The sequence below is a fragment of the Falco peregrinus genome, chromosome 8 (genome assembly GCF_023634155.1).
Source record: "Falco peregrinus isolate bFalPer1 chromosome 8, bFalPer1.pri, whole genome shotgun sequence".
Taxonomy (NCBI): Eukaryota; Metazoa; Chordata; class Aves; order Falconiformes; family Falconidae; genus Falco; species Falco peregrinus.
The window spans coordinates 36,711,621-36,728,975 of record NC_073728.1 but is presented as its reverse complement, the minus strand read 5'-3'; the positions used below and the strand labels follow the sequence as shown (position 1 = coordinate 36,728,975).

Here is a 17,355-nt window from a genome sequence, read left to right as displayed (position 1 = left end):
TATATTGTCCACTTATTCAACACTTTCAATGTTTTTGAAAGGTAAGAAAAATCTGTAGTTTCTCCCCTCAGCCGAATTACATTGCTCCTTCAGCTAGACTTAGACCCTTTGTAGGTCTATATCAAAGCAGCAGAGGAGGATTGACAGGCTACCTTATGGAAAATGAGTATTCCACCTTTCACTAAAATACCTTTAGAAATCTTTCTAAGACTGACTTGTAAGATACATGTTAAAACAGATCAAGTCTTTTCTAATTCCTAAGTGCATTTTGGCAAAATCCAGAAATTGAATAGTCTCTTTCCAAATCCAATAGATTGTTATATATTTTGCATCTAGCATTGATGCTAGAGCAAAGTGGTTTCTTAGGTTGGTTTCGGTTTTAAACCACACAACAATCAATCCTTCCCAAAAGACTTTATTTTGGTGGAATCATTGTTATCAAGCAACTTTGCTTTAACATCTTCTTTGCTTAGAAAAGAAGAGGGAATAAAAAACACAGCTTTCAAACCACAGAGCAACCGTTGAAAACTTAAAACCACAATACCCAAGAACAGACTGAGCCTATGATTACCTAACACAAAATGTGGTTTAAACTGGGCACCATACCAAGTTTTTCACAGAAACCCAAGGGGAAAATGGAGTATAAGTATCCATGGTTACAGTGACCCTTGCTTGGCACCTGAAGAGATCTTTCTAGAAAAAGACAGGTAGAAACATTTATCAGGGTCCTCAGAAGTAGCAAAGCTTCTTCCTGTTTTTATAAGTTTAAAAAGAAGATAAAATAGCACTTAGTACAGACTGTCCTGAACACAGACTGTAACCTAGTAATATTTTTAGAATTCCCCTCTTGCATGTTTTTCACAATATTCACTCAGTACCGAAAAATAACCTCAGAAATATAGAACCATCTGCTTAAAATTATGGCAAATTCCTAGAATAACAAATTCATTTGTAAAGAGAGTATTTCAAGACTAACGTCTTTCTTCCCACGTTCGGTTGCACTGAACTCATGAATGAAGAAACAGGATTGTAGGCCACAATTTTTAATGGAAGAAGTTTGAAGTGTAAATTAGGCTGAATTAGAACCATCACTGCTCAGTATTGAAGATTCTAGACTCCCTGTACTTCTGTTCAGCTGCACCTTGGAGAGTAATGATACAGCTAAACACAGAGGAAAGTTTGTTTGAATGGCATTTTTTCTTACTTCTTCTCTGACACTTACTCACCTGTCCTCTGTTTATATGTATGCTTGGGGAAGAATTTTTTTTAAGTGTATGCTGATGCATAACTAGGTATACTGAAGTATGAACAAACATGCACACATGAATGAATTCATAACAACTAATTTTCTAGATGCTTCTCCTATGTGTGCAATAATCTGGTTCAACAGTGAAGAGTTTGGATGGTAAGCTCCTCTCTCCCTGTCAGGAAGGAACACAGCTATTTCACAGTAAGATCCATGCACAAGCCAAATGCAGTTCTCCTTCTTGTCAAAAAGGAAAAGGCAGGGAAGGATTTTTAATGTCCTTCATTTTCTAGGATGCTCATCTTCTGTTCCTTATGCTCCTTAAGGATTCTGCCTCACCTTCTCTTGAAGAGAGATTGTGGCTGAATCACCCAACTGTATAGGTCTGATCTGGATCAGGCATTAGCACACTATCACTTTTCTGCCACATCAGCCAGAGCACATGCCATGATGTTTGTAAAGTCTTTATTCCAGCCATTATGGAAATTATGTGGATGATGCCTCGTTCAGCATAAAGTTTGCCCAAAGTTGCCTGTTCCACTTTCTAAAAATGAATTTGAATAGCAAGATGAAAATTTAGCAAGTTCAGTTGCAAGAGATTAGCTCTTTATATCATGTGGCTGGAGCACTCTTTATGCAGTAAGAGAGACCCTGAAAATTGCATTTACCTCCCCATTAAATCAGAAACAGAGGTTAAGTATCCCAATCATTACTTCAAACAGTTTTCCTGCTTTCATAGAGGTTGGTCACCTAATGACTGAGAAGAAATCACACCATGCGACCTCAGTGAATATTTACAAATATCAGGCCCCAAATCTTACCTAGCCAATTTTCAAAACAGTAAAAGCAAATATCACTCACTATTCATAACCAATCAGCTCAAAATAACAAGTGTGTAATATCATGCTCATTTCACCAGCAGCTAATGAACAGAGAAAGGAATGTACCTGCCATAAATATTCCTACAGCTCTCTATCTACATCCTTATATTTGACTATAAATAAATGGATATAGCAGGCTGTATATGTGTATTTACCCATGGTATTTCAACAAGTATTGTATATAGGCGGCTTGACTGCAGCACTGAAAGTCTAGCAACATTTCATGGAGATTTTTTTGGTTGTTTTACAAATGTTGGGTCATGTTTTCAACAAACATCAAATTAATAGAGAGTTACTGAGCAAATGCTATCAATTATATTACCAAAGTAGGAAGCATGGACTTAGAAATGTATGCCCAGTCTTACTCCTGCACCTTTTGATAGAAAAAAGCCATATTTCAATGGCATATGCAAACCTGACATCCAGCAGTAAAAAAATATTTGAAATTCTAAAGTGAATTTTCAGGGAAATAGTGGGAGGAGAGATCCAAAAGAAAGAAACAATGGGAATGGATGTCACTGAATCTGGGTGACCTCCCTACTTGCTGAACAACAGATTCAGTCACCAATGCTGGCAAGAAGCAGAGACAGGAGGAATCCCTGGCATGCAGATTCAAAAACAAGTATCCAAGCTGAAGTTCAGCACCCATATGTACAGACCTCACTTCAAAGCTGTTGCAATAAAACTAAAACATTTGTGAGCTTCAGACTGCTAAACTGAGCTAAACAGGGAGTTGTTGCTTCTACTCTGCTTTCAATGCCACTTTTCAGACACAAAACAAGTGGGCAAATGAACAAAAGGAATTATTTTGGCAAGCTTAGAAGCTCACGAGTGAAAAATCAATACCTACTACTACATCCAAAGAAATGAATTAGAAGAAATGTGTGAAAATGATAAAGAAACATGGCACATGCTAGCATACTTCGCTACATCCGAACAGTTCCACAGACACCATTTCAACAAAAGATTGATCAAAAACTGTCAGGGCGGAAACACAACATCAAAATGCTATTTCCATTGTGTAGAGCAAATGGGCTTAATGCATGCAAAAGTAAGTGGGTGTATTTTGACCACATGACTCTGGGCACTGCTAGTAGCAGAGGTACGGGGACATGGTCTGATGGACCTACTGTGGGTCATAGAATAATTCAGGTTGGAGAAGCCTCTGGAGTCAAACCTAGGCCAGGTCGCTTAGGGCCCTCCCTGTTCAGTCTACTAGTCTCCAAGTAGCTATGTTCTGTTTACACTGGTAGGAGAAGCAACGCACAATCCCAGATATAACTGTCTCTAAAGCTATGCACTAAGAACTCATGGAATTGTGAAACTGCATAGATGTGTATATGAATATCTGAACTAGATTTTCTAATTTTATCCATATGCTCTTAAGACAGGAATCCATGGGTCCACAGAAGCAAATCCTGTCCTTAGTAAGCCAGACTGAACTGTGAGCAAGTTTCTAATGGCATTTTACAGCATAAAAGAACACCATAAGAAACACGTCTTATAGCTAAACAGAAATCTATCTGAATGCTATGAAAGCCAAAATCCTACCTGTTTATAGTAAAGAAATTAATTGTGATGTAATTAGGTAGGTTTAGTTTGTTTCCATAATTCTGATCTGACCACAATTCTAGAAAAAAAACACTTCAACATGTCTCCATAAGTGTTCTGCTATATAATCATCAAAGATAAAACCTTCAGCTTCAGTGATATGCAAATGAAGACATGTTAGTTGAAAGGATTAACAAAGTTGTTCAAAGCATCTTTTTCAGTCTACCCTACTTCCAAACAAACAATAAACTGTCCGCATGCAGTGAGATTTGCTAACCCATAAACATAGCCAAATGGAGGAAGAAGATCAGAACCTTAATGAGTTTGGTCCCCTTTGAATTTTAGCTGATCAGTGTCACCAATAATTTCAACAGGCTCTAAAATAAGCACTTTCTGTCTTCAAAGTGCCTTGCAAACATCAACCAATTAATCCCTTCAGCTCTCCTCTGAGGTAGGTAAGTAGGTATTGTTATCCCCATTTTACAGTTGGGTGAACACAGTCAGAAGGGTTAAGTGATTTGCTGCAGGCCACAGATGGAGGTGGGATTAAAACACAAGAGTGACTATCATTCCTTTTAGAGAAAAGCACTTTTTTTTTTCTTGCTGACTTTTCTGTGCTGACTTTAGACATCTCGGCCTTGTGGCAATACTTAAAGGAAACAAAATAAATTATCCTTGTTAAAAGCAAGGAACCATGAAGAAATCTGCCTTCTACACCAGTGTTGATAGCATTTTTGTTGCCTTATACTGATGTAAGTCTTTTCCTTTAATTTTGTTCTGGTATTCAAGTATCATTCCCTTCATACAGAGACCACACCATTCCTGTGGCAATGTAATATGCTACCAATTGAAATACGTGTCCTGCTCCTTTGCAGAGGTTTTTTGCCTTTCTGCTTTCAAGTCAGTCAATTTAGGTGGCACTGCCCACAAAGTGGGCAGACACTCTTCTTCCAGGATCAGAGTAACAGTTGGTAGCCTTGTTCCATTGCAGCACAGGCAGAAAGAAATGGAAACAGGGAGCTTTGAGAACCAAGAGCAAAGCAAGCCATTAACTGAAACCCAATTCCAGCAAACCGCTTGTAACCATCCTAACAGGCATAAGATTGATACCTTTCCCACTTCAACAGAAAGATCAGATGGAAAAGGCAGAGTATATCCTTTTCCTCTCTATGTATACAACTTCAGGCTACTTGAAGACCCATTTGTCATTAAGTCAATCCAATGTATGGTAATAAACGTTTAAGTTTTATAAGGAAACCACCTTTCAACTAGTGGCAAGCAAGTCCACAACATCAGTTCCCTTCAGTATTTTTTAGAATAGAAAAATCCGCTACTCAAAGCTAACATCTTCCAAATCCTCAGCACATTTTCTGTTATTTCTTCAGAAAGCACTCCCCCCACTTTCAGAAGCCTTCCAGCACAGGAATTGACATGTACTGGGAAAACCAGTGAATATTTGAAAATTATTCACTCCCTATTATATAGTACCGTAATTTCAGCCATATTGCTGGTTATGTATTTTTAAGACACTATCATCTATGTGTCCTGAAAGAATAGCTCCCTTAATGCTAAAAAATAATGAATAGTTTGCTAGTACACCGTTGTAATTTATACAATATGGTGGTACTCATATATCACATAAACCAGGGACCGACCATACCTCCTTTGCGTTAAGTGTCATCCACAGACAATGGCATCATTAAACTTTTATTAGCTAGAAGTTTACTTTGCTAAAGACACTTGTGAAGTCTTTAGATTAAGTAAGTCATTTAACATACTTAAATGCAATGCAATTTATTTTTCTACTTCTGTGGATACTGAATCAAAAGGATATTTTTCCCATTAGAAAGGTTTATTAGAAAATATTTCGCTTTTGCATGACCAGGACTTATATCCGTTTTTAAAAGACAAAAAAATAGGTTAATGATTCACAGCCTGAGGAATTGTATTGTTAGCATAACAGTGTAAGAACACATAGGATTTTGAATCTCAGAGGGCATGTTTTCTCTAACAAAAATATGTATTACATGGGTTAGGAAAGGTCTGATTTTCACAGTAATTCTATGACCAGAAAAAAACATATAATGCAAAACATAAGCTTGGAAATTGGTCTTTGCTAGCTCCGTCTTAAGATTTGTACCTAACTCTGAATTACATGCTCTGCAGAAACAACAGCTCCCTTCTTTTATCACTTTGGAAATCATTAACTTGCCCTCCATGGTCTTCCATGCAACAAAGGAAGTTTTCACATGGATTTTCTGATAGGAGAAACAAAAGAGATCATAGATAACAAAATAGCAGTGTGAATGATAGTTTTAGAGGACCTTCATCCAAACAGGATTCAGTGACACCTCATCAGATAGGGTATCAGTCCTCAGATTTCCCACTACTCAGCACTACCATGCTTCAGGGCTAATCCATAGAACTAGATCACTCCTCAGTTCTGAATTTTTTGTGTTATCTATGAACACAAATAACTGAGTCACTGTCCCATATCCCATTACTTCATTAAATCAATTTTCACATAATACACTTTGCTGTTACGGGCCTATCTGCACAGTAAAATGGAGGTGTGGTAACGCTTGCTTGGGCTTCAATTACACTTGCAGTTCTGTGCATTGATAGCCCACATGTCAATGCACTCCCATGCCATCCACCCCAATAAATAACCAGCCAACACTCAAACTTGTCAAATAGCTCTAGAGTTCATGTACATATATATTTGCTCATCTGCAACCATTGCTACAAGCCACCTGCACTACAAGTGTATTTTAACATCCTGCACTGCATACACAGAGAAGGATCAGTGTTTAATCTTCTGTGCCCCTCTGAGATGAGAATATGTTCTCCATAAAAACACGTGTCACCCATATGAATTTCTGGCAAGGTAGGATCCAATTTTTCCTAAAAGTTCATCTCTGCTAGGTGCAGCTCCATGTCCCGCCTAGTTTTTAGCACCTGTTCAATATGCATATTTCTGAAAATCTGGTTCACATGTTTGCAAAGTCAGTAGGCTGGAGAGCCTTTCAGGCAGCATAGCCTTGCTGAAAACTGCACAGCAATTGCTGGTGCCATGAGCTGGGCATTCTCCGTAAGTGAAAAAGTGAAAGATGATTATATAGAGATGATCCTACTCATCTATATATATAAAAGTCCCTCATCCGCTCATTTATCTGCCTGGTCATCTAACTTTGGGCTGCAGATTACCTGGGACATGTGCTTTCCTTTTTGTATGTCTAGAAAGTAGAGAACACATCACAGGTTCTGTGGAAACTAAAGAACAAATAGCAGTAATTATAATTTTGTCACACTTGCTTTTAAAGTTATGATAATGTTAAGGCTAGGATTAGTATCTAAAAATGGGGATTCACTAGAAGATTTTTTTTATTTCTATAGAATTCTAGCATGGTATCCCTCTCAAATTTTTCTGGATATAAACTCAAAGTAGATACTGAGTTTTCTGAAGACTGATAATTCCTGAGTTACAATCAATTAGTTTGCTTTTAATGCAACCTGTATGTGATATTCCAGACCTGCTCACAAAATATGAATTACTATTGAATTACGATGTAGTTAAAGTACATAATTACATTATAGCTCATACCTTTCATACCATGTTTTTTAACAAAAAGAAAGATAATCAATGTTATTAATCATAACCAAACTCATACTTGCTGTAGTGCATGAGAAGGAGTTCTAGAGCTTTTAGGGGAAGAGTAAGAGAGTAACTCTTGTCAAATACCTGGAAATAATTTTTGCATCTAAAAACTGGTGGTGAACTTGGAGCATGTAAACCGGTAATAGGGACATTTAAAAATAAAACTTTCATCAAACTTTGGCTACCAGAGTAATTTGAGCATATTATTATTATGTAAAGAATGCCGTTCTCCTTTCTTTCCACTCCAAACTCCAACTGTAAGAAGTAAATCTATATAACAGAATCAATTATTCCCAATGTAGTTACTCACTATGGTGTGACTTGTGAAGTCGGGGGGGGGGGGACACAGCTGAGAAGATACTCTAATCAAAATTTTTTACGCAAATTAGTTTACCTGCATTAATATCAACAGCACTGAGGCCTCAGAGACAACTGCAAAGGAAATCCATTATTCTGTTTTATTTTTCTTTATATCTGGGTTGATTTTCCCTTGCAAAACTATTTTATGATTACTATTTTTACCCTACAGATACCACTTCAGGTTTTTCCTCTTTTTTATTTTTTAATTTTTTAAATTATCTGGCTACTGGAAACAGATCATTACTAAAGATATTTACCCTTCACATTTACAAAGCTAATTTACCAAACTCGAGATTAAGGAGAAAGACAAGTAGCATTCCTAATATAAGTAGGCAAATACAGAGCTCACCATTTGCTATTTTTAGATGGCAAGACAGTGAGCATGGAAATCCATGGTTTTAAATCAAGTTGGCGGCACCGATATTTTGACAAGATTTTCTTTTCTTCCTGATTTCTATTCTTTCCTTAATGCATTTCTTGCAATGTTCCAAAGCTTTTTGGAACAATGAACCATCCCTGTATCTCAGACACGCTAAAAGCAGCTACAGCTTCTCCTCAGACTTCTCACCCCAGACCAGAGGCCGGAGGGGAGTGGGCAGCCTGCGCACATGGCAGTCCCTCGATGGTCTGCAGCACCCCTCACCCCTCAGTGCGGGCCGTGGCTTCGCTTCCCACATCTCTCCCTGGACACCCTCTGCTCAGCAGGGATGAGAGACACCCCGAGGACCGAGGTGATCGTATTTTGAAGGGTGTGCGGGACCTCGCCTCTCCATCCCTGGAGTGGTGACCTCTGCCCGTGGCACCCAGGGCAACACGGGGCCGCGCCAGACACTTCAAAGAATTTTCTGGAGGGGAAATTCAAAGGCGCGCTTGTGCGAACATCACCCGGGGGGAGGGGGGGGGGGCAACTGCCCCGGCGAGCAGCACCGCCCCCGCGGGCCCCCGGGGCAAGGGCGGCGCGGTGCCCCGCGGCCGCAGACAAAGCGCGGCGGCCCGGGGCGCGGTGCCACCCGCCGGGGAGGAGCCAGGGCGGGCTGCCCCGGGGGCGGGGGGCAGCGGGGAACTTATAAGAGCCGCGTCCCGCCAGAAGCGTCGGGGCGTGTGTTCGGTGCGGCGGCGAGTGGTGGCGCTGGGAGCGGCGCGGCGGCAGCAGCACCACCACCTCCAGAGCTCGGACCCGTTAGATGGCTCAGAGCATGGACAACAGCCTCGACAGCCTGGATGTAAGTGCCGGGGGCAGGGCCGGCCGGCGCTGCTGCGGCTGTCCCCGCGGCACGGGCCGGCGCTGGCTGCTCGACGCCGCTGCGGCGGGCCGGTAGCCCTGGCTCCCCGCCGGTAGCCCTGGCTCCCCGCCGGTAGCCCTGGCTCCCCGCCGCGTTCGCCCATGTGCGTGCTGTTTGCAAACAAAGGTGCCCCCGGCGGAGTCGGCGGGCGGGGGTCGCCCCGGAGCGGGGCCGAGGCGGGGGTGCGGAGCCCGGGCGCCGTCCTGCTTCCCCGCCCGCGGAACTGCGAGGGTCTGCGGGGCGCCAGGGGGCAGGGGTCGTCCCTGGCCTCCTGCCGCTGCTGCGTCGGGCTGCAGCGCTCGGGACCTCGCTGCAGCCACGGCCACCGCTGGAGTCCCGCTTCTTGCTTCGGGCTTGGCCGTCAGTTGCAGTGACATGTGGCGCCTTTGTGGGCTGGCAAACGCCGGTAGAGCAGTTAGAGCCACGGGAGTGGCGGGGGGCCACACATGCGAGGAAGTTTGGAGAGAGCTGAGCCCCGGGAGCGGCATCCCCCTACCCCAGTGCCCGCCCCGGGAGCGGCATCCCCCTGCCCCGGTGCCCGCCCCGAGCGCGGTGTGCCGGAGCGTGGGGGCCCAGCCGCCCCCCTCGGCCGAAGCGCGGCGGTGGCCCCAGCTGCCGGAGGCCGTTCTCCTGCCCCGGGGCTTTGAGAGCGGTTCGGACCAAGAGGGAGAGCTCTGGCAGGTCCCGACTGGAGCGGGGAGCTGGTGCATCCCCGTGTGAAGTGCTGCGGGACTCGCAGGGCGCATCCTGCGCGGCGCCGGGGGGGGCCTGGCATGCACGGCACAAACGGAAAAATCTGAAAACCTGAGGAATTGTGCATAGCCAGGTGGCACTTGCCCGCCTGCGTTGCTTTTCAGCGCGCTGGCCAAAACCGTTGGTGGTTTCCTGATGCGCTTTCGTGCCCTCACCAGAATTTCGCTTCCTTTTTCCACCACCGTGCTGGGTGCAGCGGGCTGGCAGCAGCACCAGCTCACCCCTGCCCCGCCGCCGCCGGGTGGGGGGGACAAAGGGAGGGGAACGTGGTTTGTTGCGATGACCCTCCACGGGGCTTGATTCCCCTGCTTAAGGTCACCTCTCGCTTTCTCTTCTTTATGGGCTTTGGGGGTTTTTTTTCTTGTCTCTGTGCGTGGAGCTGTCAATCCCTCCTCAGCAGGGAATTCTTGCTATTATTTATCCTTTATTACATCAGCCAAGGGTACCTTCTCTATTTCTCCTTGACCCCATCCCCTTAATGAGAAGGGACTTTGGGGCAGCAGCATTTCGAGTAATTTTTTTTATAGCTCTCTGTTGTAAATGTCACAGGTAATAATTCTGTGTGGACTGACCTCTTGCATCTGGCACTTCTGGGCTCTTCCATTTGTAGTGTGTATTTGGTTAGAGCACTGAAGTGTCCAGAACCAGTGATATTTCTGGGAGTTGCCATTATCTTTCTTTTCCCTTTCATCCCATGTCCTTAGTTAGAAGATCTTAGTCCTTGGAGAAAAAACAAAGAAAGTTTTTTGAACTTGTTCCTATTTTCTGTATATTTTTTAATATATATACATATATATTTTAAATTTGTATTTTTCCATCTGGTTTTCAAAAAGTTTGCTTGTTTATGATGATGGAGACTGTTCGGGCAACTCTTAGCATACTGACATACCGTGTGTTAACGTACTCTTACATACAGAGTAAGCTTTTGCAGAGGAGCTAATATCTAATTTTCTTCTATTTTTTTCAGCTGTCCTCTGGGTTAATCATTGAATTTTCTGATAACGGCACGGATGAGATTGGTTCAGGTGACTATGGAGACTATGGAGAGCCATGCTTCCAGCATGAGAACGCTGATTTCAACCGGATCTTCCTGCCAACAATCTACTCCATCATCTTCCTAACAGGAATAATCGGCAATGGATTGGTTATTGTTGTTATGGGCTACCAGAAGAAGCAAAGAAGCATGACTGATAAATACAGGCTGCATCTCTCTGTGGCTGACCTTCTTTTTGTCATCACCTTGCCATTCTGGTCTGTGGACGCGGCCATAAGCTGGTACTTTGGGAATGTTCTGTGTAAGGCAGTTCATGTCATTTACACAGTCAACCTCTATAGCAGTGTCTTGATTCTGGCCTTTATAAGTTTAGATCGTTATCTGGCAATAGTCCACGCTACCAACAGCCAGCGACCACGAAAGCTGTTGGCTGAGAAGGTGGTGTATGTAGGTGTATGGCTACCAGCTGTGCTTTTGACAGTGCCTGATATAATTTTTGCCAGTACTAGTGAAGTAGAAGGAAAGTATCTATGTGATCGCATGTACCCTCACGAAAACTGGCTGATTTCTTTCAGATTTCAGCATATCTTGGTAGGACTTGTCTTGCCTGGTCTAATAATCCTGACTTGCTACTGTATTATAATATCTAAGCTGTCACATTCAAAAGGCCACCAGAAGCGCAAAGCCTTGAAGACAACAGTTATCCTCATCCTTGCCTTCTTTGCCTGCTGGCTGCCATACTATATCGGCATTAGCATCGACACATTCATCTTGCTGGGAGTCATCAGACATCGTTGTAGCTTGGAGACGATAGTGCATAAATGGATCTCCATTACCGAAGCCCTGGCATTCTTCCACTGTTGTCTGAATCCAATTCTGTATGCCTTCCTGGGTGCCAAATTCAAAACATCAGCACAAAATGCCTTGACCTCAGTTAGCAGAGGATCAAGCCTCAAGATTCTTTCAAAAAGCAAACGTGGGGGACATTCTTCTGTTTCTACAGAGTCCGAGTCTTCAAGTTTCCATTCCAGCTAACACTGCTCCTTGCCATCATTTTATAAATAGACACTTTAAAGTTGCGCAAGACTTCGAAAAAGCAAGACTGACGATAATGTACAGATTTATTTACAGTGGGAATTTTATATTGTTTCTTCTAGTCTCTGTGAGGTTTAATTGACTTATTTATATATAAAAAAAACTTTCATATTGATGACAAACTGTCTAGGCAGGTCCTGTGGACAAGTGGCTAGTTCACAAAAGTTTTAGTGCTTGTCTGTATGTATAGGTATGTGAACTAAACACTTCTGGGTTGTAGCAAAGTGACTGCTAAAAGTTTAGAAAGTATTTCTCTGTTGTTTATATGTAAATGTTTTCAGTGTTGCTGTTTAAATTTTTAAAATTTTGGCAGGAGATTTTTACCTTACTACGAGATGTTTGGTTTACAATAGCTTAACTCTGCTGTAGAAATGGCACTTATAACCAAAACCTCCTCTGTTACATGCTAGGGTTTTTTCCCCCCATTCTCAGTAACTGATGGTTTGCAAAGTTTTCTGTTCAAGGTAAATAAAAGTTTATGACAAAAAGTTATTTTGAGTGGTATTTTTATTCCTGGTTAAATGTTTTTCCCAACACTTTTATTTACAATTCTCAATGCACAATTGTTCCTTTGAAAATTGCATAGCTCTTGTATGAAAAGCAGGAAAATGAGTTTCAGTACATATTGATTATTCAGTTGACACCTGTGAGTTCCAAGTGGTTTTTGGGTTGCTTTTTTTTTTTCACCAGAATACATTTACTCCAATTAACATTATCTTTAGAATGACTTACACTATCACTCTAAACAAAGAACTTTTTGAGGGCAAAATACCTACATGTGAAAAACGGTCTATTTAAGCACTTGCTAAAGTTTATAGCCTTTTGGGAGTCAAACTAAGATTACTGCATGTGATTAACCTCTATGCTATGCATATATAAACTCAATCCTACATTTCTTCTGCCTTTTGCTGTTCTTCTAAATTTAGTTTCACATGTTAGTAGTAATCAAAAGTAGTGGGATCAAAGCCATTTTGCTATTTGAAATTGCATTTGGACTAGAAATCAAGTTATTGAAGTATCTTCTGTGGAAGACAGATTTTTTTTTTTTCTCTATGGAGCTTTCCCTATGCTGTGTACCTTCTGATTTTCTTGAGATAATGTAATCTTAATTGTCTTAAGTTAGTCATATCTTCATGTTACTAGAGTGCATTCAAAAGTAATGAATACCCAAGAGAAGAGAGCCATTGAGAATATTTGTATATTCCTACATTAAAAAAACAAACACAATTGTTACTGATATATAAATAATCAAATCAACAGTTTAGAATTCAAAGAACCAAAAAAAATAAACAATACTAGTCACACAGAACTGAAATAAGCAACATGGATATTGCAATATGGCCCAGAAAGTGTGTTTTCACAAGTACAGCACTAGTGATTTTTGTGGAGTATGTATCACTATCCTAAATGATAAACTGAATTGCATGTTTTATTTTTGATATTTTCATAAATACAAGACCTTTCTGTTTTCAGTTTCCCTCCTCTCCCTTCAGGAGGCTGCAACCTTGGCTGCATCGTGAACACTTTTTTCTCTTGCAACGATGGTAGTAGTCATCTGATTCTGTTGAGCTGATTCAGTTTGCTGAACCAGCACAAAACTAACCTAGCAGGGAAAAAAAATGAATTTTCCAGCAATTTAGTGAATTGAATGACCTCAATGAGGAATCCAAAAAGCACTACAAAAGTGCAAGACCCTGTACTCTGGAGCCGGGGACAGGGAGAGAAAAGTAAGATAAAAGGGAGAGGAAGCAGGTCCCCTCTTTTAGCAACTTAACTTTTAGATCTGTTAACTCTTAATATGTATGTCTTCACTCAACAAATTAACAACAGAAAAGATGCATTCTCAGAAACATAAGGTCTCACTTTCATCAAGTTGTTCCTCGTTAACAGAGTTGAAAAATGAGAACTTGGTATAGGAGCAGAACTTCTTAGACGGTTCCCTTTTGTTGTTTGTGTTTTCTTAATTTAGTGAGGGTTTCCCTGTGAAGAACTTGTTCTAAATGATTCTGGTTTTCACCCCAGCCCAATCAATCACTGATTTAATTGCACTTATAAAATATTTATTGGCTATCAACACACTGCTGCTTATTTGTTGAGGAAATGTTTAGAGCCCTCTAGCATTAACTTAGATTATTCCCATTATACTTCAGTCAGCCAACTGTTACCTCAAGCAGTGAGCTAATAGGAAAGGGTGCAAGAGAGAATAAACTCAGCAGTCCATGTTACTGCCAAAGACCACTAAAAGGACACTAAACAAACAACAGAAAGCATTTGTGTAGAAAATAAATTAGCAACATTAAAACATAACCCATACCCCAGAGGGATGAGAGCTACATTAGTTTTATAAAACTGCCATTGTTTTCAGTAGAATTAGTGAAACTATGGACAGAAGAACATCCTGAAAAGGAGTTGCAAGATCATTAGGGTTTTGCTCCAGCAAGGAAAGCGAGTGAAAAGCCATATGTATTTATTTTTAAATAACTTTATATATCTATAAATATGAATATAACATATTTGTACTGTTTACAGAGCAAATATTTGCAAGTTGAATGAAGCTGTCATGAGGAAACACAGCAAGAAATTATGAATCCAGTTCTGTCCTTTCACCCCTGAGTAAGTCAGAGCAAACCAGGCAAATTTCTCTCAAAGCCACTGAGCTATTCCAAATAGACCACATTGGTAAAGTATATGAATTTATTCCCTTTTAGAACAAAATCACCTTTAAGCTGATTTTTGTTGAGGCTGTGACTTTTTACATCTTTGTGAATCAAAAGTAGTCCCAGTAAATGCATTTCTCAAAGTGTAAGTTTAGTGACAAAGGTCGATAGATCTAATTTTGTAATTCATACATTGGACAAGTCCTCATACATCAAGAACTTTTCAAAGTTTTCAAAGAGACTTTCCAAGTCTTTTTCCAAATTAGTCCTCTCTAGTATACAGACATCATAATGGCATTCTTCAAGAAGTACACAATACATAGTCTCAGTATTTCCTTGATATCATAAAATAATAGCTGTGCCCAAGTAATTTTAAATATGCAACTCAAGATACAGAATAGAAAACAAATGGGAGTACGGGTGACTATTGGTTACAAACCAGTTTAAAATGTTACATGGTAATTTAAAAGATTTATAATGGATTTACAAAGATTCTTTCCACAGAATTCAGGCACGAAGTATTTTGCCAAGGTTGTTACAATGTGCTAACTGCAATGCTGGTCTAAAACACGGATATTCACCTAATACTATAATGCACATTTTGAGTGCTTAAGATTAGTTGGAAATCCTTTGGATCGTGCAAGGCTAAACCAAGAACAGAACATGTACATGAGCTTACTTTTGCTTCCTCTGAAATGCTGTTTGGAAGTAAAGTTATAATACTTAGAGCAATGGGATAAAATTACACTATAATCCATTATTTGTATGGTATATTTTTACTCTGTCTAATCAGATTGTACAGAGTCCACAATTACAGGAGCATGTGAAAGGATGAGTGGTGGTAGTGAGAGTGTCAGAGCTAATGTATGCAGGCTATAGAGGGCAGTGAGGAAGGTGGAGTTTCTTAGTTTTTCTTAGCTAGTCTTATGACACAATCATTATACAGGGGGTTCAACTTCTGTGCACATACATAAATCAAAACAAAATCACCATGAAAATAAAAAGGAAGTAGCAGTAATAACATGGAGCCATTCATACAAGTGAATGGTTTATCTTATGATGGTTGAGCTCTAGTTGGACAATGTACAAAGCGACCACCTCTAGATGTTTGGTTGAAAAGGCCATTTTTTACATTGTTTGGGAAAGGAAACAGCATGACGAGGAAGTACTTCCTTGATCCAGGCATGCCTCCAAAATCCCCTAACAATGGAGTATTCTCATACTCTCATAGTGCTGAAATTTAGGAAACACTTAAGCAGATAGGGCATCAGAGTTTTTTCTCAAAGGATGCCACTCCCTCACTTTATGTTTTGAAAGAGCTATACAGACTCCTTTTCCACAGCCATAAATCATGTGTCAATTGAAATTACATGAGCACTGGGATAATCTCTTGTAAAGAAGGCACACATCTCTTTAAATTTTTTCTCTTTAGGCAACACATTTTCTGTCACTCTTAATTTTCTCTGAAAATCTTTAACAGGATGAAGTTTAACGATCATTTGTTTTAACATCAAGTCTGTTACCATCTTCCCACCATTCTTGTTCTAACAGGACATACAATAAAACAATGCTATGCTTATTGTTTTTAGAAACATATTTTAATAGCAGTTGATTATAAGCATACTTGGTGTTTATGTATATATTTTTTTAACATAAACATATCTGCATATATATAACAATGCAGATTATAAGCACCATTTTCAGTTGTTGATACAAGTGATCCAGGCACAGCTACTACAGACTTCAGAGGTGGCAGGATTCATTATGGATGTAGCAGGTATTGATTAAAATTACTATTTTCTTTAAAGGACAGTTGGCTTCAGTGACAAACTCCCACTGAATTCAAAGACAGCAGGGTACCTAAAGAATTACGCTTCCTAAAGTGTATAACCTTATAGGCCAAATCAATTACAAATTAAGATTACACGTTCCTCTGATTTCAGCTACAGAGATCTACAAGAAATTAAATCTCTCAGTATGGAGCAGGTGGAATTGTTCTGCTGAATGTAACAAATATATTTTCAGCAAAATCATTTTCTCTTACTGAAGGCATGCAAGCTTTGCATACCCAGCTATCAACAGTCCGATAGTAATTTGTCTTCAGTGGCACAACGTTTGAAAGAAATAGGTCAACATTTTAAATATCCTTATCTTTACTTTTCTTTTTATTAATTTATTAAATTCACACCAGGAGCAGATTCTCACCACACAAACATGTCCTAATAAGTAGAAATTATGAGAGATTTTCTGAAGGGTTACATTGTGAAGAGTTCCTTGGTTTCTGTTTTGATTTGATTTGGATTTTTTTGCTGTTGATGCTGCCTTTTGTTTCTACTATCATTTTCTCACAGCTTCTGTTCTACTTGACTTTTCCTTTAAAAATATACCTTTATAGAATTTTTAGTGGCTCTGTTAAGACTACACACAGTATCATGGAAAAGAAAAAGTAAAGAGAGACTATTCAAACAAAAAATACATCCTTCACAAGTTTCTATGTCTTCTCATGAACATTTGTCTTCTAACATCTGCTTTTCTTTAGCCAAAAGATAAATTACTTTTATAATGAATGAAAAATTTAAACTCAGATGTTGGTTTTCTTGAAAGTTTCTTGAAGTGCAATGACAGCACACATTTGTTTACTTTTCCCGCTATCTCCTATTCAGCACTCAGAAATCCAGCAGATCTCCCAAAGAGAGGTCTGGATAAGAAAAGCTGAGGGGGCCCCTTACCTGTGTGTCAGTGTCATCACGGATGCCAACACAGCTACAAGAACATGGGCTGTCCATAAATTTGCTTTCATTACTGATGTACTCTGTGAGACATTAAGACTGTACAGCAATAATTATCACTGGTAATACACCTAATGTATCACCTTGC

General features: G+C 40.3%; 1 protein-coding gene and 1 long non-coding RNA gene across 2 annotated transcripts in view; one reads left to right on the top strand and one right to left on the bottom strand.

Moving 5' to 3' along the window:
• The window catches only part of LOC129784984 (uncharacterized), a 160,724-nt gene that overhangs the window by 104,458 nt on the left and 38,911 nt on the right, over positions 1-17,355 (bottom strand). The gene's annotated exons all lie outside the window — the stretch shown is intronic.
• On the top strand, positions 8,763-12,313 carry CXCR4 (C-X-C motif chemokine receptor 4). Its single transcript, XM_055811763.1, has 2 exons — positions 8,763-8,919; positions 10,700-12,313. Exons 1-2 carry the CDS (start codon positions 8,881-8,883, stop codon positions 11,759-11,761), a joined length of 1,101 nt encoding a protein of 366 aa, XP_055667738.1. The 5' UTR covers positions 8,763-8,880; the 3' UTR covers positions 11,762-12,313.

What these genes read in the sequence shown, in the direction of transcription:
- CXCR4 (XM_055811763.1), top strand. Translation starts at nt 8,881, where the DNA reads ATGGCTCAGAGCATGGACAACAGCCTCGACAGCCTGGAT. An exon ending in ACAGCCTCGACAGCCTGGAT is followed by an intron (nt 8,920 to 10,699) that starts GTAAGTGCCGGG and finishes TATTTTTTTCAG; the next exon opens with CTGTCCTCTGGGTTAATCAT.